Here is a 25,432-nt window from a genome sequence, read left to right on the forward strand (position 1 = left end):
ACTCTTCTTGTTTTATTACATTTTATATGTTTTGATCCAGTAAGATATAACACCGATATAATACATTTTCTAACGCATTCTTTTTATGTTGCATGATATAACACTGGCAACATATTCTTCTACGTATTTATTTTAAATTCTATTAATATTCTAAAATTATAATATTTTAAGTGAAATTTATTAAATAAAAAAAATGCCTTCAAAGTTTTGTATTTTTTTATAAATTCCAGTCAATAGTAAAAAGTTGACTTTTTTGGTGAATTGTCACGCTAACGAATTTATTCATCCAAGGAATTCAAGTTAAGATTTTAAATTTCTGTACTTAATCTTTATTTTGTGTACATTCTCCGTTTTTTCTAAAAAAAAATTACAATGGTATTGGTACCAAGTTTTTCCTATAAAAAATAATGACAAATTCTGGTTGATGGGACTATGAACACACATAATATGAATATTTTACTCTCAACATAATTTATTTCATATTAAAAATTATCCAAGATTCAACCACTTATATTAACCATTCTCTTTTCATTTATAGATATTTTTTTGCAAATATTATAACTGACCTTTAATTTGATTTAGAGAACTCAATTTCATGATTGAAATAATAAAAATTAAAATTGATTAATTCAAAATCTAATTGAAACTAGATTAACCGATTAATGATACGGGTCAATTGAATCGGTTTAAATTATAAATTAATCAAACCACAGTTGCAATTCTCTTTCAGTTGTTTAAATTTCATAAATTTCTTAGTTAAATCCCAAAATTATTGGAGATATACAAAAGGTTAATATTTTTTAAAAAATAATAAACTATCAAACTCAAATGCCATATGTCGTTATTTTCTTGATAAAACCTTTTCTGCATTATATATATTTTATCTTGATGAATACCACCGCCACCGCCACCCCCCCCCCCCCCCCCGCCCCTCCCCCGGTCTCTTCTTAATCGGATTAAAAATTCAATATATCATTAAAAAAAACTACCAAACTTGCACCCTATACTAAACACTACCTCCGGTAATAAAGAAATACCTGAGACTAGTAAAAAATTAAATTAATCTTGCATTTTCAGATATTACATCCTCAAGAATACTGTAGCAAAGAATGCTATTCCTTGACATATAAAAATACTGTTGCTTCACTTTTAACATTCGTGTGTGTGTGCGTGAAATAAAAGTTATAGTGAAATTAAAAAATAATTACTAGCAATGTAACTTTCTCACGAGAATAAAAGTTGTGTAGACATGAAAATAAATGTAACTTTCCTGAAAATAAAAGATGCCTTAAAATATTTTCAAACAACTTCCCAACAAATGAGAATAAATATTCGTACCTTTATATAATGATTTTCATACCAAATCATCTTGAATGTAGTTTCTCTAAACTCTATTCATCAATAAATTATCCAGCGTATTGATCTTTAAAAAAAAGTAAAATCGTGGTATCAATTAACCTAATCTATAGTTTGGCTTGGAGTGCGACACTCTATTGTCCACGTTAACACAGTACAAAAAAGAAAAATTAAAACGATCCTGCACACAAGTTCGATCGATCCTATTATAGTTGTTTTGTAGGTGCAACACAAGCGAATCTATATCACTCTGAAGATGCATAGCTTAGGGCTTACATGTGAAGACTTAATAACTTTCATGTTTGATAATGATAATGATTACTCAAATGTTACAATGAAAGCAAAGAGTAGAATCTGTCAGATTCATAGTTACAACTACTTACAATTAATACAGCTCTTACGGCAACCAAGAATTTTGGACTCCTAATAATTAACCCTTCAGAGTTAACAACCTATTCTTTGTTGCGAGAAGAGCGTTCCTTCCTTTGGCCACCAAGAATACGAGAAATTTGCAAACCTCTGCTGAATGCTTGGTTGAACAGCATACGGGTTTGAAATTCTGAAACAAATGGAAACCAAGCCAGAAAAGCAACAGGAGTGAACAATAGCAAACCCATGACAATCTCATAACCTCGAGCAAGAGTTTTCACTGATCCCCAAAACCCAGCCCGGCGTACTACAGGTTTTAATGCTTGAGCAATCTGCAAAATAAAATAACAGAATCAAAACCACAAACAAGTTGTAGGCAACAATAGTTCTATAAATATGCCCCATGATACAAACAAAAAAAGCACAAACGCAAACAAGACAAGATAGATCATAGAACTACACTATGCTAAAACAAATTATACACAAACAAATATTTCCCCAATTCCTCATCTATCGCTTTCAAAATCAAAAGTCAATGAGTTCATGTCAAAAACTTCAGTCTCAGGCCCACATTCAGAAATTTTGCAGATAGATAATGTGATCCGGGATGTCATGGCTTGGTAGTTCCAAATTTTTAACAAATTAATAAGATATATATGGGAATATAGCACTCCCCTCCAAAGGAATATTCATTTAGTAGGGAAAGAAGTGAAAAGAGAACTCACCTGCAGCATTCCCCAACCAGTTGGCATGAAAGCAAGAATGCAAACAACAATGTCCTGCACTGTCATATGCGGAAGAGCAATCAAAATGACAAGAATCGAGACAAAAGTGAGGAATATCATTCCCTTGATTAGTCGGAAGACAAGTTGAAAATTTGCACTGAATTTACGCCTCCCAACAGATACCGTCTGAGACAACAAGGAAAACAGAAAACTGAATTGTGTCAGATCATAGGAAAAGTGCATACATTTTTTTAGGCAAGAAAATGAACAAGCCATCTTTGTGATAATTCAATATAAGAATACTCCCACCCACACTATACATCAATGATGAAAGGCTTAGTTATTGGGAAAAACCCTCACCCCTTAAACTAACTTTTGAGGTTGAGTTAGGCCTAAACTCACATTCTAAGATTCTAAGATGTTACCAGAGCATATCCAAGATTAATTCAAAGGGTCACCCACCATGTTATTCACGCACCAAGTCCAAGAAGTATTGGACATGAGAGGGTGTATTGAAAAAAACTCAAGTCTCATATCAGTTAAAGATAAAGCCAAGTTAGAGTATATAAGTGAGGAGCAATCCTCACATTCTAGGACTAGTGAGACAATAGAATGTGCACACTGTGGAAGCATATATACACAATTATAACATGCCCATACAAGATACACTAGCTGCTTGTTACTAACCTTCATCACAAACAATATTACGAATATCACCAACCATGAAATGCCATAGACCTGTTATAGCAAAGGAAAGGGTATCCATCATTCCATTCAACTTACGAAATTATAAAGTAGTGAGATAATAATATAGGAAAAGAGGACAATGTATATTAAGAATTACCAGAAAACTTTTTGTGCCTTTCTTCGTAATATTTAAGTGATATACCAGACCATACTGGTAGATAAAAAATCTCAATGATAACAGTATCTCCACTATAATTCCCCGCATTCCAGAATATTGGAGATGCTCTTGTTCCTCTTCCCACCAAGATTCCCAACTTTTTTCAGGCAGTACACCTATACCCCCTCGATTACTAATCCATTTATTCCAATCGGTCCAATCATCAACAATTTTTTGCCATTCAAACCCAGAAGGATTGAACAAGAAGGGAGCAAACAGCCAGGTACCCACCATAAACCACATTGATGCGGTAATCAAGATATATGCAACAGTACTTCTGTAAGAATGACCAAAAATTTCATATACAACAAGTAATATCATGAGCTCAATACCCTTGACAAAGTGGCTACGAGAGTAAAGTCTATAGTTGTCAGCAAATTTAGCATGGAAAACCACAAATCCTCGACCAGTGGGTCTATATTTCGCACCTCCATGAAGTAATGTTCTTCCAAAATAATGAGTTTTTGTCCCAAGTGAAAATGTGAAGAATACTGGGGCAAGCTGCAGTTGCATTAATATGAACTCACTAAGTGCAGTTCGGAAACCCCTCTCCAAACCGATTTCCATCAACATGGGCAAGGCCATCAAAACCCCAATTTGAACAAATGACTGAGAAGCAAGAGCCACTTGAAGAGGCTTATTGTCTCGAATGGCTTTTTGAGTGCTCAGACCTTCTTCGAGCCCACTGAGAACAAGATAGAGGCGACCATAGAGGAATACATATACAGTGAGAACAGTTATCTGCACAAATTTGAAGTGAGGGGAACAAGTTCAGAAACCTAAGATATAAAAACTTCAAAAATATGACCAGTCTCAAGCTCACACTGTACCCCCTACCCATCTTTAAAATCAGAGGACTTCATCCCCCCCCCCCCTCCCCAAACTGGAATATTTCATCCCCTTTCTGATTCCTAAAATAAAAATAACCTACATAATACGCAAGTAAAAGTTAACTCTGGAGATAACATACAAGAGTGCTGAAATAAAATCCAACTGTGGTGAAATAACAGGACAACATTCTGAAGAAGTCAAAACGGTGTCCAAGTCGGTATACGTCTCGACTTAGTGTTTGCTCTCCATTCCCATTAGCTATTTTTGCTTCAAACATAGAAATCTGATTGAGACCCACATCTCTTCCCTTCCCTACTTGTATGTACTCATGGTGAGTAACATTTCCTTCACGGAGTGTAGAGTTGAAGCCTAGAAATAACAGAAAACTCCAATGAGGATGCAATCAAATATAAGTAAATAATGAGGAATTGGAAGACACAGTACCAGCAAAAATATCTTCACTTAGATTGATAACCTTGGAGGCTTTACTCACACCCCCTCTCGTCAGGTGAAAAAGCCTATCAAAGACATCAGGATGACCATAATGGAAACGAACCCTACATAAATACAAAAAAAGGAAACAGATTAAACATTTCTATTTAATTTTAGGTTTAAATATATTTAGTCTTTTCAATTTAGCGATCCAATTTCCGACCTTACAAATTATGTTTATTTTGTTTTTCGTCCTTAAAGTTGTTTAGATGGCGCTTTGAACAGTGAAAAAAAATGTTATATAAACTGCTTTAAAGACGAAAAACAAAACAAAACATATTTTGTAAGGACTCAAACCAAAAAAAAAAGCAAAAAGGAGCTAAATAGCAAGGACTAGAAAGATGTTTAAGCCTTATTTTCAAGTACTCAGGGTGCCCAATAGAATAATAACTTAACTTCCTGCAGAAATATTAGTATGTATTAAATATTAATCAGTAGACCGAAAGTCAATCAAGAGCAATGCTTTAGACTAAAAAAAAAAGGTGATTTGATACTTTGCTACTATTCACGAAGAACAAACAAGTCTCTCTTTTAATATTCCCTTTTTCTGTTTATTTACCAATTTCAATCAATTCTATTTACTTTTAAGAACTCTCTCTCTTTCTCTCTGTGCAGCTTAGCAATTCTCTCATATTAAAAACTAGAAGCACATTTATTCCAAAATTCTGTCCATATTATGCTGCACCCAGAAAAAGAACCAGTAGAATAACTTACTTCAAAGGATTAGCCAACAATCTCTGACCAATTGTCACGAAACTTGTCTCCTGATTTGACATGAACCATGCAAGGGAAGAAACACTGAAGCCAAACCAAGACAATATTCAGAAACACAGAAATCATGTATGGTTGCAAATAGAGCAATATGAATTTACCTTCCAGTAAATATATGCTCCCTAAGTCCAAGAATACTAGGGAACCGAACACCATCATGCTTCTTAAGAAATTCTTGCAACAAATTTCTCATTTTCAAAGCTTCTTCCATGTAGTTATCCTATAAAAGATGCAATTTAATCACATGGCATTAAGAGACCTTATAGTGATGAGCTCTTCGTATATGACCGTCATACCTGGTTCATATCTATTGTTTGCAATCCCTCTCCACGTGTGAAAATTATGGCATGATTCTGATTTTCTGGCTTACCCTCACCCAAAATTGCTGGTCCAGGAAGCTTTATTTTATATATGATCTGATTGAAACAATCAAATATAGTATATTATTAAGAAAATAAATGATAGTTTAGGTAAGACTGTAACAGTTAAGGTTAAGAGTTCCATTTAGTTATATAGAAAGAAAAATAGTTTGATAATTTTTTCTTATCTTGAATTAAATAAATAAAAAATGTCTATTTATGTAAGAGTGACTTCAATTTTATTGGTTGTGTTTCCGAAAATGTGGGTTTGGACCTAACCCCAAAAGCTAGGGACAAGCTGGTTTTGTAAGGTTAAATTAGGCCCAAAACCCAATTTTAAGATGCATGTTTTAGAAGTCTCTCGCCCTCTGCCTCTCAGTTCACCATAACATGCACGAAGATGCTGTGTATAGTATATTTCATATATTTTAGTACCTACCCCTCTATTATTATATATTAAGAACATTGATTCCAAGAATGGAATCTTTAACAAAACAAGTTTATCTAAAATTTACTTGACGATACTAGAACTAGACTCTGAAACACCAATGGAACCATATACGGATTTTGTTTTGGGTGATGAAGTGGCATTTAGTGATTCAATTTCAGAGAGGTTCAGTAAGAAAATAACATGATAATTGAACTATTTTCACATCTATGTAGATAGGCATTACATTTTAATTGTATGGCTTCTAGGACATACACTCCTAGGGAAGCTCTAATTTGCATAACAAAGTATTTGCAGAAAGTCCCAAGAAAAGATTTGGCTACAAAAATCATGGTTAAATGCAAGTTGAAGGCAGATTAAGATAGATCTCCAATTTAACTAACATCTAAAACAATCTATGGTCACTTTGTAACAGGGAACTAGGTATCAGGAACACTAAGAAGATGTAACTAGTGCTGAAACTGAGTAGAGTTGAGTAGGGTTGCCCAATGAAATTATGGGGTCATAATGAGGCCACGCAAGCATATTTCTACTTGTTTGAACAAGGGAAAAACAAGGAAATTGTTTTCTGCCTCTCACTAGAGTTGAAACTAATTTCAAAACTACAGGCTGGCCAAGATTTAGTCTATGTAACAAGTTCCAACTTGAGTTGATTGGTTTAAGAAGTTGAGTGAGAATGTCAGATTGTCACAGGTCAGCTGGACAAATGTTGATATATTCATATAATTGGAGTTTACAACTATAGGCATTCAGCACATCTTTTTTTTCTGCAACCAAGACTTATTACGGGATCAAATGATTATCAATTCTCTTTGGTATTTTGCTCAAAGATCAAAGATTCGATCTTCAAGCAGAACACCAAAGGCTACTTGAATGGAGCTTCAATCTTTGACAATACAGAGCACCTGAGCATAGCAAACTTGCTACATTCCTAGTTTTCACAGTTCCTTTTTGTATGTAAATTTCCTCATTCTGAAGGAATTTCTGTTGTCCATCTAGTTGAAATTTCCTGACTGTCTGCTAATAAAATTTCTCCTATCAAAGCAAAAACAATACTAGTAGGAAAAAAGAAGTAACTTATTTATCAAAATCCAAATACCTGGTCCAGATTCTGCTCAGGCTCTGAAGGACTATTGGATTTTGGCATAGCCTTCACCAAGCAAGAGTAGTAAACCTTGTTGATCTTTTTCTTACTGTCTTGGACAGGTTCTTCTACCTCATCAATATAGGCAACTCGGAGAGACGGATATCTGCCAAATGTAAATATACAACCCAATTATTCAAAAACTAGCTATGCAATATATAAAGGAGAATGATTCTCTTACAGATGTCAACTCTATATTAATTGTTGTCCCACCTCATTGAAAGGATATTTTCATTAAATAAATTATTTGAAATAATTTCTGATCAATCCAAACATCCTACCGTTACCTTTCCCCATTTCAACCATCCGACCCTTGCCTTTGCTCACAAACCCATCAAACAATCCGCCTTGGTGTATTTTTATTTTTATTATTTACCAGACTAATTCCTTTAAGGGACTAGGCGAGTAGCAGTCCAGCATGTTTGGTTGTCCTTACATACAAATAAAATAAATAAATGTAAATTCAAAATATTTAATAAATTTTATAATCTATATATATTATATAACTAATCTATGTAAAATAAAAGGTATAAAATAAAAAATATATTTAAATTTAAACAACTGAACAAAAAATTAAGAATAAAAACAATGCATTATTATTTTTTAAGAGAAGAAGAAAAGTATTTGAAAAATATTTCAATTTAATATATAGAATTAATTATTTTAATATTATTACTACCTTTAGTGACATCTTTGTACCTATAATTTTCTTAAGAGAATACTATTATGTTTAATCACTTCTGGGTGAAAATTCCATTAAATAGTACTGAAAAATTCTTTCAATGATTTTAATACATAAAAATATAGAATGTATTTATGTTTTAAAATAACTTATAGTATTTCCCCTTTAACAATTCAGAATATTATTAAAAATTAAAACTATTTAGAAATAAAAGAAGAGACATGTATTATAAATTGAAGAGACCACAGACAAAATAAAAAATATTCATTAAAGTTTGGATTTGGCATGCTAGCCCAACGCAATCCATTGTGAACATCTAATTTTGTCCAGAAAAACAAAACAAAATGAAAACAAAAAAAGAGAAACTTCTAATGAACCTTACAAAATAAATGGAATAAAAAAAGGAAATACAGATTTACAATTAGAAAAAATGGCACCGGCAACTCACCAGGGTTGTGCTGGGTCTGGTTCAGATTTTTAGCCCAATCTCAAAACAGGTCCAACCAAACCCACCAAAAAATGGTTGGGTTGCATTACCCATTTTGACATTATAATAGGTACCAAAAACATTCTAGTCTTGAGAATAATAGAATTGGAAGTACACAAATAGCTTCTTTGTTATTCAAATTACCCCTCATCCAGTTATACAGTTTTATAAATTATTACCAAGTTTATATAATTACACAGTTCATTTAGACTTTTAAGTTGTATAAATATTCTACCATAGTCATTAGTACTTTCAGCCTCTTTTTTCACAATATATTTTCCTTGAAAGATTCTTTTAACTTAGTTCTTTGATCGATGTATTGCATATTATTTTAAGGAAGAGGTTTGGGATGAATTGTTGCTCAAATTTTAAATGAGACAACTGAACCACTGTTACTAATTGAACCAGATTGTGATCCAAGAGGGTACACACATGATATCCAGGCTTTTCTCTAAGATTTTGTTCACATGTTTAAATGGATGACATTTAAAATTAAGCATTTGTGCAAATTTTACAATAGACTTTATTTGTGGAAAAAAAACTGGACAAATAATCAATGCCTTGTCATTTTTGGAACAATTTGAACAAATTTACAATCCATTTCATGTTTGGCTTCATATATACTTGTCTTAGAACATTACAATGAGATATTAAATCATTTTTGCTAAAAGTAAGTCATAAACTTCTACATTTATATATGAATACAAATATAATATATAAAATGGTTTAGAATCCGGAAGTCATGCTGAGCAAGAGCAAAAATTGAAGTTGTGTATATTAAATTGTAATAACAATACCATTCAAAAAAAAAATTGTAATAACAATGTTGCATGATTAATAATGACATATGAGTAGTGTTTTAGCCCATGCATTGCACTGGTTCTAGCACATGTATTTTTCAATTTAAAAAAAAGGCAAGCATTAAGGCAACCTTTGGCCTAACTTGTTTAAAAATATTAAAAGCTACTTTATATGATATTTAAAATTAAAAATAAGAACTTCAAATTTAAAGTTAAAATTGATTGGCAATTTATGAATCTTTAGCTTATAAGTTACTAATAAATTAAAAGCTCTTGGGTGGTATGTTCTTGGGTGACAGGTACTGGGAATTTGGAATAGAAAAAGGAAAAGGTCCCAAAACTAACTTTAATAAAGGAGAGTTTTTTGTTCTCTTATACTTCAGACTTGTGTATTGAGCTTCTACTTTTAAGAAAAAAATAAACTCAAAATAAGTTGGGTTAAACACAACCTATTATTAAAATTACTGAAGCTCCAATGCTTACCTTGTCATAAGCCTTAATATGTCCTGTGCACGAAGAGAACCAGATCGCTTATCAATGCCATATTGTTGGCATGATACCACATATGTGAATTTCATATCAGCTACTGCTTGACACTGTGTCCACAATGACCTTTCCCCCCTTGAATTGTCATCTGAGTTTTCCATGGCTTTATAACCTTCCATCAAATCTGCCCATTTGTAACATTTCAGTCATACAAACCGAAAACAAAAAACTTAAAGGTGTAAGATTAAATTATTGATGAACTGAGTGACAACCAAAGTACATGTAAATAAAAAAAATTCACTTGATCATTCCCAAGAGAGAAGGATCATTTACCTTCATCTTTGGCCATATCAAGAAAAGCCTGGAGTTCCAAAGCTTTTCTATAATACATCATACCTCTTACTGCATTAATAATACACAATATATCAGTCAATCACAATGACATGTTACATTCTAAACAGAGGCTAAAACATAACTGCATATAAAGCAAATAGTAAATATGTGAGAAATTTTTATTTCCAAGTGTTGGCCTTTAATTGATTTATTAAATACATTTGTTGAATGGAATCTTGATGACTCTTGGAATATCCATAATGTGATAAACAAATATTAGACGTCACATGGTGAGTGTACCTGAATGGTGTAGCATATAATTGAATGGAACCAATGCAATTTGCAACTCTTCATGAAAGGGGGTTTGAATGAACATGTCTCTTGATGAAGAAACATGGAACCATTCTGTCCCTACATGAAAGGGTAGGTCCCCTGTTCACTTTCTCTCAAGTTTGAGAAAGGAAAGGAAGATCTTATCTTATAATTCAAAGGTACTTAAGGAGCATTCTTGCAAAAGCATTCAAGAAGACTCAGAGAGCACTTGAAGAACAATGAGGTAAGAGGTTAGTATACCATTATCCTTGTCTCATTATTTTGCCCTAGTTTGTGCAACTATAATCCTATTTAATTATTCATGGAGAAAGAACTATTTATTCATGATTACGAAATTTTTTAGTACTTGAAATCATATGTGCATATTTTTATTTTATTTTATTTGGGGGGGGGGGGGGGGTGGAGTGAAAGAGAAATAACCAGTTCTGGTCAATGTTTGCCCTCTATATGATGCCCAAAGACGACGTTCTTCTACTAACTCATCAAATTCACTCCCTTTAATATCCTCCTCAGTAGATTTCACTCGTTCAAGAAAATTGTTCCACTCATCTGTACATTGATAATCAAAAAGGTAACAAGTAATACATTAGATATACTCACGTGAATGTTGCATATTTATGCAACAAAAGACATTTGAGAGTATTGGTAAACCTGGATAAATCTTTTGCAAGTAGAACAGTATTGAAACCCCATCCTCATTCTGTGAATCCAAATCATGCAAGGAGAATAAAACTTCTTCTGTATAATATGGTGTCAAAACCCTATAACCAAAATCCACAATATCCAAAAATCAACAATTAACAATAAAGATGTAAATACACTAAAACAGAGGGATTTGATAATTTTAAATAATGCTTACTATATATACACAATATATTAATATTTATTGGAAAAAACACAAGTCCCACATCAGCTAGAGATAGTGACAAGATGGAATATGTCAGTGGGGGTAACCCTCCCCTATTAGCAAGCTTTTGGTAGAATATATAAATGGGAGTTAGACCCAAACCCGCATTCTAAGAATATTCTTATTTGGGGCATAATTTCAAGCAAAAATACAAGAAAACAAAATTCTGCAAATTTTAACCAGACACACTTCGATAGATAATAGCTTTGTTTCTTCCTTGTGAATCCTCCCAAAAAATATTATCCTTGAGAACATCTTTGAGAAACCAGAACAGGTCGTTCAATTCTATCAAGCTTTTCATTTCACAACATTACAGTAATCCATAAACTTTACCAACCAAAACATAAGTGCTTTATATAATTAAATTTTCATGCTTCACATACCAAACTGAAGAGTTAATTGCACATATTGTTAAAAGTTAACAAAATCCAAGAACTTTGAATCTCCAGACAATAATGCAGGGAAAGGAACTGATTAAGATAATGAAAATCACATGCTAAGAGGGGAGATTTCAGCAATAATTAACTTAACTGATTCAAAAATTACAACAATAAAGCATGGCAAGGGATTTGGGATTAAAAGATAGCTTACGAGAATGAAAGCATGTTGCGAACTTTTGGCGCCATAGGCATGTCCATAAACAAAGAATTTGAGAAGAAAGAAATACGCCTTCTAGCTTCCAAGTTAGATGGTACATCCATGGCAGATTCTTTTGTCGTAAGCAGCAAGTGAAGTCGTTTAATCTACCCCAAAAAGGGTAAAGAAGTCATCAAAAAAGCACTTCACAATTTAAACTTTTAGCAGAATAATTCAATTAGTAACAAACCTTCTCTGTCCAAGCTGCTGTAAGTGGTTCAATTGGAAACTTGATAGCTCCTTCAGATGCAAACAGTTGGTGATGTGGCTCAGGCTCAAGGTGAAGCATCCCCTCATGTCCGGTACCACCATGGCTTGAATCTACCAAACTATAGAAACAATGTTGATACAATCATAATCAGGGGAGGGAAGACATTGCTATTTACAGATGTAGAGACGATAATCTACTCATGCATTACCTGAATATTTGATCCTGATCCTCCATCATTATATCTCTTGTCACGACCTCCAGCATGTCCTGGAATAGAATAACAACGTTGTCCCTATCTTTCGGATCATTATTCAACTGCAATAAGTTAAATAACTGGGTAAGATTTTGACAACCATACTAAACAGCTAAAAGAGAAACTAAATGTACAAAATTGCATAAAAGAGTTCTGAAATATTACTAAATATTGGGTTAGCTCGACAAACTGTGCATAGAGGCTAGGAAGTGCACTCATTCTGAATTCACTAATCAGTTTATCTGTTTCTATATTTTTATCCACTTCATCAAACATGTACTCTATAACCCTGAAATGAACAACAGCAACAAAGTTATAAAAAAGTTAGATAGAAACAGAAACTTTAAGAAGTCGGTTTGAATTTGAAAAGATAAATCATCAAAAGCGATAAAGCTGACTATTTCCTACAGGATTTTTCCAATCGGCCTACAATCCAATATTTGGAGCTAGGTGGGAATATTAAACTGAACTATCATTCATAAAGTACAACTACTTACGGTATCTCTCGTTCCCCTTGAACCAAGTGCTTAATAATGCTCTTAAATGAAGCATAGCACTCACGGACAGCACAAGACATGTAGTTGTCAGCCGCAATTCTTTTCTTCAGCTCTCGGTCCTTTCCATTGCTATCTTTGGCCATATCCAGTGCAATTGGAATCTAAAGAGCATGTGGCCACAAACACAACTAGTGAATGATTAGATGGAAATGATAGCAGCAAAGTCTCATATCAAAGTGCAAATAAACAAACCTTGCTAGCAAGTAGAAAGGGGGGCCATTGTATAAGGTCCAACTGAGTATCAGCCCAATAAGGTACCAGCAAAAGGTTCATTTCCCTGAATAATATAACCACCTCAACACACTACTGAAGAAAAAATACAGTGCTGCATTGATTGGTCAGTGACCGATCAAGAGAGAGAGAGAGCAGATCAAGAACCAATAACATGAAATTATCCCTCGCATTACCTATCATTAATAAGATCTTCATCCCTGAAACTAGTAATTATTTGGTTCCACAATTGTGCAAACCTTGCAGCCTCCTTCCCTTTGTTTGATGAGATCTGCATCAATCAGTCAAAGTAATGTAATCCAGTTATAGATGCTCTAATTTTATACTATAAGCTCAAGTAAGTGGTTATAAAGTAAAACAATAAACCTCAGGAAATCTGCGGGATAAAGTGGCTTTTAATCCTTTTTTCTTTGGCTCATTTGTTTCTTCCGGAATCAAACTGGCATTGAAGGCACCAGGCAATGATTGAAAACGAGACCTCAGCATTCCCAGTGTCCGTATCTGATACCAGGATAAGCAGTGATGCACAAAAATTATTATTTAAAAGAAATAGATATTATATTCAAGAATCAGTGTTCTATGCATAAAAGCCAAGAATAACTCAAGAATTATAGTTCTGTAAGTTAATTCAAAACAGAAAAGTCCAATCTGTAATTAGGGATTTATAGTCAATTGACAGCAACCAAAAGTTAGTTGCAAGTCATTAGCAAGTTGACAATCCAGTCATTTCCAGATATACATAATGGGTCTATAATTAGTAATTCTTTATGAAATTATCAACAAATCAGGACAGTATAGTGCAGTATATTCCAAAAATATCAGTCTAGATTTTTTTCATTGTAGGATTAGAATTCTGATCATATGATTTCTATACAAGGAGGTAACTCCCACCCACACAAAATCTTCTAACTCTCACACAAACACAACCTATACCATAATTTCCTTTTTCATCTAACCATAAATCTAAATAGACTTCAGCACTGTATCAAGTTAAAGTGAGGTGATAACCAAGGCATGTAACAAATGACCCAATATAGAGAGATGGTAGAGATTTTTTTTTTTTTTTGGTAGAGATAATAACAATCATCAAAATACTAGATTGCTTTGATAGTAATTTCAATAATACCTTGAATATGTTTAGATTTCTGACCAAATTATATAAAAATAAGTAAAAACAATGAATTAAGAATAAAAATGAACAATCCAAAAGAAATCACAGTTATAAGCAACAATAGGAGTGTGGACAATCTACTAACCTCCCCAAGCCGACGAAAGGCACCATAAATACCACCAAATAATGTTGAGAATATGGCATACCAAATTTGGGTATCCATAAAGTATACCTGGAAAGAAAAAAGTTATACCATTATACTACTGATGTTTAAAATAGGATGTAAACGAGATTACGAACCCATACCAGAATAATTGGAGCCCAAAGTGCAATTACAACGCCAATATTATTCCTAGCTGCCAAACGCACAACCACTTACAAAATTTTCTCAGAAAATATGAACTAATATGAAAGTACGAACATTCAAGCTTATTACCATGAGGAAAGAATTCATGCCACTGGAAAGTTGTGATTTTTACACTCATTATAGCTTTTGTAGGTCCCACCAGAGGTTTTATCTACAGAAAGAATGTAAGGTTAAAACAACTAAAAAAAATTGGCAAAAGTAGAAATCCATCAAGATAAAAGGGGAAGATCTGAAGCTGAAGGATAACAAATCCTCCTAAACAAAAAAAAAAAAACGATTATTCTAAAGAAACAATTTTTAGGTATTGCCCCGTGATGTTTCATTGATGTAACACAGAGTAAGAACTAGTAAAATTCATTGATTATTACAGAAGACAGCTAAAAAACCAATTAAAGTTCGTTCATAAAAATACAAAATTACAATTCAATAACTTATGTATCAATGAGACTAAGGGATTTAAATTAAGGACCCAAAAAAAGTTAAATTTATTTATAACCATCATTGTGTGAAATTGTGGAACTTAATATGAAAAGGCAAATGACTATCAGAGTCATCTGTGTCAAAGATATGATATGATTAGATGTTTTAATTACAGCAGTTTAGTATGGGATTATTTCCATTATTACTCATTACTTTGTTTCCGTATTTTGTAAATCTCCTTCATTATATAAATAAGAGTATTTCATGTGGTCTGATACAACAACACACAACAGTAAATAATTCTTACAATCTGAAAGAAATGATAGATTATACCAAGTGATAAAAAGTGAAAATGCATCACCTCTATATAGTAACTGAAAGCCAACTTCGTAATTATGAGTAAGACCCAAAACATTGTGTATCTGACATTATAAACAATGACACATTAATATCAGATGCAAGGAATATTATATATTATACCATTCACATCAAATGAAATAGAAACTATTCAACTAATATTCTTACTTGAAAAGGGAAAATGCGCTCTCATGCATTCCCCTACCAACATATAAACGAGGCTGGCAATTGTAAGACATCAGAAACACCAAGTTATTAGAATCTAAGTATCTCAAATGACACAATTGTTCTTAAGATATACCAAACAAAAAAAATATAGTAAAAAAAGGGTTTCATTACTGCCTACCTGTGACCACCACATCATTAGCATCACAATCCTATAGTTCGACCTTTCGAGATGACGACGAATAAAAGGGATCAGAAAGAATATTGCAGCAAGCATATTTGGTGACAGGTAAACAACAACAGCCAAAATAAACAATGAAGGAGCACTTGAACCACCACTTCCAAACCAACTTTTAATGGTTTGAGCAAACCCAGGAGGATTATCCCAAGTATACGCATAAGTAACTGACAGAACAATCACCCATGCTGCAGCTGAAACAACTTTGAGAATGTATCTTAACTTAACATACAGTGACATACTCCATTGTGCTTTCCAACTCAAGATCACATCTAGAACAGCTGTCCAAGTGGGAGAGAAAAGATTAACATCAGTAGCACACCGCTTTATGAAATGACAAAGTATTCCTATTTCTATAATATACATTTCTGGCAGGAAAAAAATAAAAAAAAATAAAGAAATAGATATTGACTTCTTAAAACTCATTTTCATTTTAAAATCAAACCAAATCTTAACAGCACATATTATATAAATTGCTCAGCCAAGTAAACAATGCATGCTCATAGCTTCCCACAATGAACTTCGGTGTCGAATGCTGTACCTTCAATTTGCCACAGTACTTAAAAAAGTCGTTAATTTAACAAAGCATTGAAACTATGACAAAGTAAATGAACATTCCAATCACACTTGAGAAGTTACACGGGAACAGGATACTATTGAGTGACAGAGATCCAAATCTCTAATAAGACAACATATAATGAATAGAGAGAATGATGGACCATTTCAAAGTCACTGCCTGTTTGGCTAAACACATAAAATCAATTCCTCAAACTGCAGCACTGCACATGTTCTGATATAGAATCTATAATTAAGATTAATTCAGTCAAACAAGTCAACAACTCAATATGTTCAAGTGTTAAAACTGTTCAAGATTCATTCCATCAAAAATCAATTCTACCCAACTTTAAATCAAACAAGCCCATAATGTTTTTCAAGCTGAATTATCTAAATTTACTTGGAAAGCCAGATATGATATGAGATATGCAAGTGCATTCTTATAAGAAACCTTTAGCACTGCACTCCTATAAGAACATCCCTCCTACCATAAAGAAACTCAAACTCCACATGCATGAGGACCAAAATACTTTGATCCAATGCTTCTACCTATTATTTGCCAGTTCTACTTGCTTTTTTTCTCAGATTGCCACTGTCTGCTCTCCTGTATAACAGTTCCACGTTCCACCTATCTTGAAACTTTTCAAAAGGGACTACTAATGCACTATGTAATTAAAAAAACTAGCGTACCCCATTGCCCAGAGGCTCTTCCCTATGCGAAGGTATGGGGGAGGGATATTGTACGCAGCCTTACCCTTGCATATGCAAAGAGGCTGTTTCCAGATTCGAACCCATGACCAACAGGTCACCAAGGCACTATGTAATTAACAGAAACTATAAATTTTCACTAATTTAATCTAACTAAGGCAGCTACAGCTTTCACAAATGTAAACGAAAAATGCAAAATGTAGGAGGTCAAAATGGCAAATTAGGTAACAAATTCATACAGAAACAACTGACTAAATGCAGAAAGGATAAGGCATAATATCAGAGTAACAAGGTAAGCTGCAATACCATAATTGGAAATTGAATATAGATGCAAATAAATTAGGCTATTGCTTACCTTGCCCAAACTTCAATATTGCTGCAGTTATAAACACACTCAACACCTTCTTGAACACATCACCATTAAAGATTGCACTGGGATCCCCAGATCCATTCCAAGCAACAACAATCATAGCCTAATGAAAAATTAACCATTTTCAGAGGTAGAAAGTGAGCATCGAAAGGGGAAAAAATGCTGACAAAGAAGGGGAGCAACAAAATGCAGAAAATATTTAATACCTGTAAACACAGAATGAAAAAACTCCACATTCGATCGAAACTTCTAAACATATGCCAAAATGATCTAATCTCAACAAAATTCACTTTCCCAACCCATCTGTCTCTGCTAGGTGGCTTGTCATCCTGTACATTTCAGCAAGGCTTAAGATGCAGTGGTATATATAAAATATAACTATAAACATTCCAAACATAGAGCAAATGCATATCATAATTTCGTTTCTTGATTGGGAATAAAAGACTTGTCTAACCAAACATATCATGGCGTAAATTATCATTAACTATCCAAAGAACAGTATACAAGGAAATTTGTTATTTTGTTTATGAATTTTCTGTTCTGATACCCAAATTATATAAGCATCAAAAGAAAACCAATCTTACAAGTGAGGATAGAGTGAAAGAGCCTTGTATAATCAGGAAAGTTTAAAGCTACAATATGGTCAATGAAAAGTACATATTTCCACAACTCATGATCTAATGTGATCGATTGAGTTCTCATGTTTTGTAAGATCACAATTGACCCCAACATACACATTTCATATTTATGAATTTCATTTATTAAAACATAACTTGTGGAACCAAATACGAATTATTTGAAGACCAAAATGGTAGATTCTCTAAAAATCATTGCCACACTAAATGCAATAATTTGGGCATTGTCTAAAAAACTTGACTTCATCAAAATACCTGCAGCCTCATAAATCATAATGTCCACCAATTGCCAAAACAGCAATAACAAGAAAGGCACCTCAATTAAATAAAATTATTCTTAGATATGGAAAACTCTTCTACATAGAAACAAAAGAACAAGTATAATACAATAAATAGTGTTGATCATGGTATTTATTGTAATGGCATCTTTATAATACAGCATCTGTGGTGGTCTTAAACACACGGTTTTCAATCCATTATACCTCTGTTTTCTCCTATTTTAACATGATATAAGAGCTTATCCCAGGGATTGTTGTTGGGCCTATCATGCCACCCACTATCTAGCCACAATCGAACCACCCACAGTTGTTCAGTTCTGCAAACTTCATGCCCAAGATGTTCAGTCCTCAGCATGAGGGGGGCATTTGGGAGATTCCAAATCATCCAGTGATGAGGCAAAAATACTGTATATAAGTGGGGGCAGCCCACACCTTACAAGCAGGTTTTGCAGGGTTGAGGTAGGTCCATAACCCACTTTATAAGAATTAGTAAACAAATGAGGGAAGTACAATCTCAAGACTCAAGCTAATACATAGTAGTCAATGGTGGATAGCAGCACTGAGCGACCACCCCCAAAAATGCTGTAGCAGGATGCTGCTATTCTGAATACACACACACACACACATATACGCATATATATACACCACCCCCAAAAACGCTGAAGCAGGATGACTGCTATTCTGAATATATATACACACAAACAAACACATATAGCAAATAACAATATATATATATATATATATATATATATATATATATATATATATATATATTAGAATTAATAATATTTTATATTTATTCTACTCATTATTATATATATTTCATTTTTTTTTTTTGCTCAGCACAAGTAGATTATATTATAGATGAGTACCAGAGGTACTAAAGTACATATAGGGGATAGGTATACAGCAGATTCAAAACACTAAGAATCTGACTGAACCCATATAGGAAATATACATGCCCTGCAAATCTAGTTGAAACTGTTACAAACATGGCCACTCCCTAGTTTTAGAAAACTGCTTTCAGGTGGGAGGACCAGTAGCTAAAGTGCATTGTGAAACCCTTCTCCATAACCTTAAGCCAAGACCATAGTAGAAATAATGCATCATCCATCACTTTGCTTCCCTCGAAAGATTGATTATCAAAGACTACCCCGTTTCAATGCTTCCAAATGGTCCATGTTAGCACTACCTACCAGCACTTCCATCTTCTAGCTCTAAAACTCCAGCAGCAGACCTGTTATCATGTTGCAGAAAATGGTCTTTGGGATTGTGTGGAAATACACCCAATGCATTATATATATTTCATATTTCTTATTATTATATCAATTTCATTTAGTTATTACATCTTTTATTTATATGCATTCTGATTATATAGATTTATATGTTATCATATTATATTATATGTTATATATTTGTCCCTATCATATAATACATAATACTATGTATTAACATTTTTAAATATAGAGTACTTTATATTTTTATAATAGAATAATATATGATATATGATTAATTATAAAAAATGGGGGGAAACCCTCCACAGCAAAAATAGAATTTTATATTTGATTAATATTGTTTGTGTTGGAGAGTGGCCAATTAAAGGTGCATGTCCAATACCCACTCTGATCCAAAAAGCAAATGCAAGTAAGAAACCTAGTCTTTCTCCTATTAGCCGCCACCTAATCTTTCTCCTTAACTTTTTCTGCCTGGCCAGGAAAGTAAGAAAATTCCACCACTCCTCAGAAAAGCAGCTGTGCTCCACCCAATTTTGACACACAAACTCTGTGATATTTAACCACAAATTGCAGCCACTTTTCCAGTGGCGGCAGTCACAACACACTTTTGTCTAAAACCCATTCAAATTCCAGAACTGCATCCCATGATTCGCTGTGATAGCAGGGCACTTGACTGCCTAGCTAATAGATAATCAAATAGAGGCAAGGCAACTTTCTACTACATTCACATAGAAAATCATTATCCAAGCACGCTGGGGAGCGTAGTTATCAGAATCTTATGATTTGATGTGATTTGGCTATCCATAAATTTGTATGTGATGAGTCATGGATGATTCTGAATCTTGTAATGCATCGATAGTCTCTGATAAATATCACACAATTCAGCAATTCATTATTTTTTATTTTTTTACTTTTCTTTCAAAAACTTATCAAAAAATTGAAAACATAGATAAGCTTAAATTTTTAAAATAAAGAGGGACTTAAGGAGCACTACTAAATACACCCTATTTGATTATTAGGTATTAGGGTTTAGTTTCATTTTCAGTCTTTTGAAATAGGGGTATCACAACAATCACCATATTTGCCTGTTCCACTTCTCTTCTTTCTTAATGAATTCTTATGTTATCCAAAAAATAGTAATAACAGTCTAAAAAAGATCTAGAACCATATAAAATTCAAAGTGAGCAATAAAACCAGAAGCCTTGCAGCTATTCTCAAATTTTAAATGAACAGGAAAATTAGTAATCAATACTTACATTTGATTTATCAAAAACCAGCTTTTCAGCTGGCAGGCAAAAGAAATCAGCATCAGCACGCATTGGCCAACCTAATCGAAAACAATCAGCGGACCTACAATTATGTTGTTAAAAATCAACTCATTGATAGGTATGAGAATGAATAGAAGAGTAAATTTTAATCATTAACTATACCAGAAATATTCATTTAAATCGTCATAGTTTCTCCATTGTGAATGTTTTGACCTTCCCTTTTTGCTACGTGCAGCTTCCTTTTGAGCAAGGAAATATCAATTTATTTTCATATCATCAATGTGAAAAATGAAAGCAAAGAATTTTATATGGATGTTATGGCCACAAACAAAAAAAAAAGAAGGAAGGGTAGACTGTAATCAATGGGAGAAACACCTTAGCAATCACGTTATAGATAGGAGTGACAACTTTCCTTAAAAAAGCCTCATCTTCACCTCCATATGCTGGCTTCACATTCTCTCCCGTCATCGGACTGACATTACCCGCAAGCATACCATACAATTCAAAAGCCATCTACAGGACTCATAATGAAAAGAACCAAATGCATGTCAATATTCAACAAAAGTAACAAGTTACCATCAAAGATTCATTTAAAACCATCATGGCAAAGGTGACAATGTAAGAAAATACCAAAACCATAGGGAGAATACACACGGGCATTGCTACCAAAACAGTCATTATGCAATGCCAGGAAACAAGATAACAAAATCACAGCATGACAAAAGTAATATATAAGAACATCATGCTTCAATGCAAACAGTCATTGACAGATATTACGTATAATAAAAATACAATACAACAACAATTAAAGATATACAGCATATTATATCTTTCCAAGACTGAAAAAGATATAAACAGCACATTATATCTTTCAAGACTGAAAGTTTACATGCATTAATTTTATAATATCAGCAACTCATGCAAGATACAGAATACTGATAGGTAGGGGTTCAATCACGCATAAAACCTCATGTATTTCTGAACAAGGGGAAATAGCAAAATACTGATTAAAAAAGGGGTTCAATCACGCATTAAACAGGGTGCAAGGAATAAGTTAAGTGGAATATTTCCTCCATGAAGAATAGCGGCCAAGATGGCTGATACTTTCCAAGATAGTGGCCACAATTCACAGCTGAAACTTCCATGGCATCAAAACAGGACCGAGTCTCCACTACATTATAGAACACAATTAATAACCCTGTGTGACAGTGTGCCTATGCAACTAAGGGTTATCGAACGAGTCAAACTTCAACTGGTCAAAAAAGTTACGATGCATAAAAGTACAAAATATGGGTTATTCAATTTTTTCATGTTAAAAGGTTTGGAATAAAGGGGAGCAAGCACATCAAAGGATAGAGGAATAAGGAGAAACAACAGATTGCACAAGTCAGCAGAATAAGTGTTATTTTTGTTCCAAGGTGAAAACTGTAGAGAAACAAGTTCATCCACTAGCACACATATAAGCAGGAATCAATAAGTTTGGTAAGGAATTCATAGGTCATTTTATATCCAAAATTAGCTTTTCATTGCAAATGCTGAAAATGCATCAAAACATCCCTAAAAATCCGACAATGGGAAACAACAAATATGACTCTAAGCATTCTTGGAAAAGCAAATAAACATAAATTGGTTCAAGTTACAAAGCATACATGGTGATATATATAACAAAGGCATTCTGGCATGAATCTTAAGTTGGCAGCTTCACCCCATATTAGAAGATACAGACCCATATATAGTAGTTTGCGCTGCTGTACTTCTTGCTGAATGGTAGGTAACCTGCAATATGCATCCACAAGGCACATTACAAGGAGAACTGAAAAATACAAATTTATTTTATTGTAGACGAGTAGAACAAAGCTAAGAGCTGCAAGTCAGCAAAACAGTAACTATAGTATCTATCTTTCAACATTAAAACAGAAACACTCACCAAAGGCTACTTTTCCGACCCAGATACTTGCACCACTTTTTGTAATTCTTAAACAGTTTCTTCATCACTTCTGTCAGAGCACGCTCATCCAACTAATCAAACAAATCATACTAGTCACAATCAATACAAATTATTGTACTGATTAGGTGGTGTTTTTTATTTTTCTGATTTCATTGTTGCTTGATATGTTTAACAATTACAAAAATGTCAACTTCTGTCAGAGCACGCTCGTCCAAACTTTATTGGTACATGTTTTTTTATTCTGTTTGACTTTTATTTTTATATAAATAAAAATAAACAGGGCTTTCTACAGACACTAAAATGGAAAATATGCATCAGTTAATTAAAGGCTGACCTTTGGTTGCTGATCCGGCTTTGGAAATTGTCTTATGTGAACATTAGCAAGCAGTAAGATCAAATGCTCTCTCTGATTTGCAACATTGTGTTTCTGCATTATGTATAAAACTGTATATTAAAAACAAGAGGAGGCAAACAAGCTCAATTCAATTACTTAGTAATGAAGATGTTAATTTTTTTTGATTTAGAAATAAAAATACGATATTAAAATTGATAAATAACCTCACAGTTTCTTATTGTGTTTTACCTGAAATCCAAACATCGACCCAAGCCAATCCAGGATGTCTTCATCCTTTTTTTTCTTGAAGTCCTTCGGCCAAGGAAGACCCCTAGTGTTACGAAGAGCATATACAGCAGCTTGGATCTGTAAAACAGTAATGAATAAGTATTTTCATTAAAAGTAAGATGGTCAGAATTACACTATGTATGGAACTAAATATCATGCCTCAGGAAATCTCATTATAGCCTGGTTAGCACTATCAGGATCAAGAGGAAGAATATTATAAGGGACTAAGATCTCTGTTTTCTCAGCAACTTTATCTTGGGTCTCCAAAATCTGAAACGAAGACAATGCAATGGAAAATTAATCATGTATAGTAGTAATGTCAGTAACATCCTGTAAAACCCTAGCAAATTATTTGAATATGCATAAACAATGAAGGTTCACATAGAAGGGAAGCCCCCAATAGGAAGATAACATCTTAGGAGCCACAGAAAATAACCTCGCGATCAACTTCCATAGATTGTGTCATGTTAACAGCCTTCAAAACCTCAAAAAGAACATTAGCTGTGTTATATGCCTTGGTAAGCTGTGCACTGAAAGGAGACAACGGCAAACTATTAGTCACCCAATAACCAGATAACGAACATATCAAATAGAAAATTATCGGGAGAGTCTACCGGTCAGCTTTATCAGCAGCATTTTGTAAAGCTTGGATATATTTTTTGTAGTAATGCTGATAAAAACTCTGCATCTCGCGAGCATCACTTTTCTTTACCCTTCCTTTCAAAGTTGGATCGTTTTCCTAACAATTATTGAACAAATTGACAAAATGAGAGAGAGAGAGAGAGAGAGAGAGACTTAGCATAAAATAACTTAAATTAAAACACAGGACCAAGTTCTTATTCATAAAATAAATTAAATTTTGTGAATGAGAAGACAAGTATAGTGTAAAGTAAGACATGCATTAGAAATATAAAGTCGGTTTGCTGAAAAGAGTTAACAGTAAAGCAGGGAAGGAAGGCAGAAGCTATGTATATGAAGTGCGAGAGAGAACGGTGGTTAGTTACTCTTTCAAGGCGTTGAAGAAGTGCAGTTTTGAATTGGCGAACACCACGACCACTTGAGTTGGGATCCAACCTATGAGCTTTCTCAAAGGCATAAAAACGGCCTGCAATGCAAAGATCAGCAAACATAAACTAAAAATAGCAACAAATTTGGTACGAAAGTGAAGAGAGAAATGAAACATACAGAGATAAGCAACCCTTGGATGAGTCTTTTCAACTTCGTTAGCGACACGAAGAATGGGCGCAATCTCGACCAGAGAGGAAGGCACCACCTCACTGTCAATCACCGACTCTCCCAAGTTCCCCGCAGTCTGCGTCCGCATGATCCGCCTCGGCGGCGGCGCCTCCGAGGACGGCCCCGCGCCTCCTCTGGACGACGACATTCCGACCACTCTATAGAACTGTGCAAAGAAAATGATGAGTAGGATGAATAATAAAGAAAGAGAAGAGAAGCATGAAAAAGTACTCTTACCGACAGACAGAGAAAGGAGAATGGAGATTCGGATTGTGATTACTAATGTTGGAGCATATATAGAGAGAGAGAGATGCAGGAATGGAATTTGAAACCCTAGCACAGAGACAGAGAAGCTTATTAAGCTACTTCGAAGCTAAGGAAAAGGTGCAAAGAAAAGGAGAGAGTGAGAGGTTGCGGACATTTGCAGCACACAATACAAAGACGTTTTCTTCTTTTTCCTCTTTTCTTTACTTTATTACTGATACTAATTAATAATTAATTACCTCTCCTCTGTGCTGTGACTGTGACTACTGTCTACTGTAGTCAGCGTGGGGTCACTCCTTTTCTACCCATTTCGGTCTGTTCAAACAAAGGGACAAAATTT

General features: G+C 33.8%; 1 protein-coding gene across 1 annotated transcript; it reads right to left on the bottom strand.

Annotated features, from left to right (window-relative positions):
• Nucleotides 1-1,635: 1,635 nt before the first annotated feature.
• LOC100801607 (callose synthase 3) lies at nucleotides 1,636-25,279 on the bottom strand. Its single transcript, XM_003530857.5, has 43 exons — nucleotides 25,066-25,279; nucleotides 24,778-24,994; nucleotides 24,597-24,697; nucleotides 24,207-24,331; nucleotides 24,029-24,122; nucleotides 23,752-23,862; nucleotides 23,554-23,670; nucleotides 23,305-23,397; nucleotides 22,950-23,041; nucleotides 22,672-22,798; nucleotides 21,398-21,535; nucleotides 21,185-21,261; nucleotides 21,011-21,104; nucleotides 17,813-17,935; nucleotides 17,592-17,709; nucleotides 15,917-16,254; nucleotides 15,739-15,791; nucleotides 15,575-15,635; nucleotides 14,863-14,944; nucleotides 14,733-14,782; nucleotides 14,572-14,658; nucleotides 13,682-13,816; nucleotides 13,492-13,586; nucleotides 13,277-13,361; nucleotides 13,025-13,185; nucleotides 12,693-12,816; nucleotides 12,483-12,589; nucleotides 12,254-12,392; nucleotides 12,019-12,170; nucleotides 11,172-11,281; nucleotides 10,941-11,069; nucleotides 10,188-10,256; nucleotides 9,852-10,038; nucleotides 7,355-7,505; nucleotides 5,745-5,864; nucleotides 5,550-5,668; nucleotides 5,392-5,475; nucleotides 4,630-4,742; nucleotides 4,325-4,554; nucleotides 3,295-4,095; nucleotides 3,138-3,188; nucleotides 2,451-2,636; nucleotides 1,636-2,057 (listed from the first exon to the last, which is right to left on the bottom strand). Exons 2-43 carry the CDS (start codon nucleotides 24,974-24,976, stop codon nucleotides 1,809-1,811), a joined length of 5,877 nt encoding a protein of 1,958 aa, XP_003530905.1. The 5' UTR covers nucleotides 24,977-24,994; nucleotides 25,066-25,279; the 3' UTR covers nucleotides 1,636-1,808.
• Between the last annotated feature and the right edge of the window lie 153 nt (nucleotides 25,280-25,432).

This window comes from Glycine max, chromosome 8 (genome assembly GCF_000004515.6).
Source record: "Glycine max cultivar Williams 82 chromosome 8, Glycine_max_v4.0, whole genome shotgun sequence".
Taxonomy (NCBI): Eukaryota; Viridiplantae; Streptophyta; class Magnoliopsida; order Fabales; family Fabaceae; genus Glycine; species Glycine max.

What these genes read in the sequence shown, in the direction of transcription:
- LOC100801607 (XM_003530857.5), bottom strand. Translation starts at nt 24,976, where the DNA reads ATGTCGTCGTCCAGAGGAGGCGCGGGGCCGTCCTCGGAGGCGCCGCCG. An exon ending in GCATGAATTCTTTCCTCATG is followed by an intron (nt 14,783 to 14,862) that starts GTAATAAGCTTG and finishes TGCGTTTGGCAG; the next exon opens with CTAGGAATAATATTGGCGTT. An exon ending in CAAGGGGAACGAGAGATACC is followed by an intron (nt 12,817 to 13,024) that starts GTAAGTAGTTGT and finishes TGTTCATTTCAG; the next exon opens with GGTTATAGAGTACATGTTTG.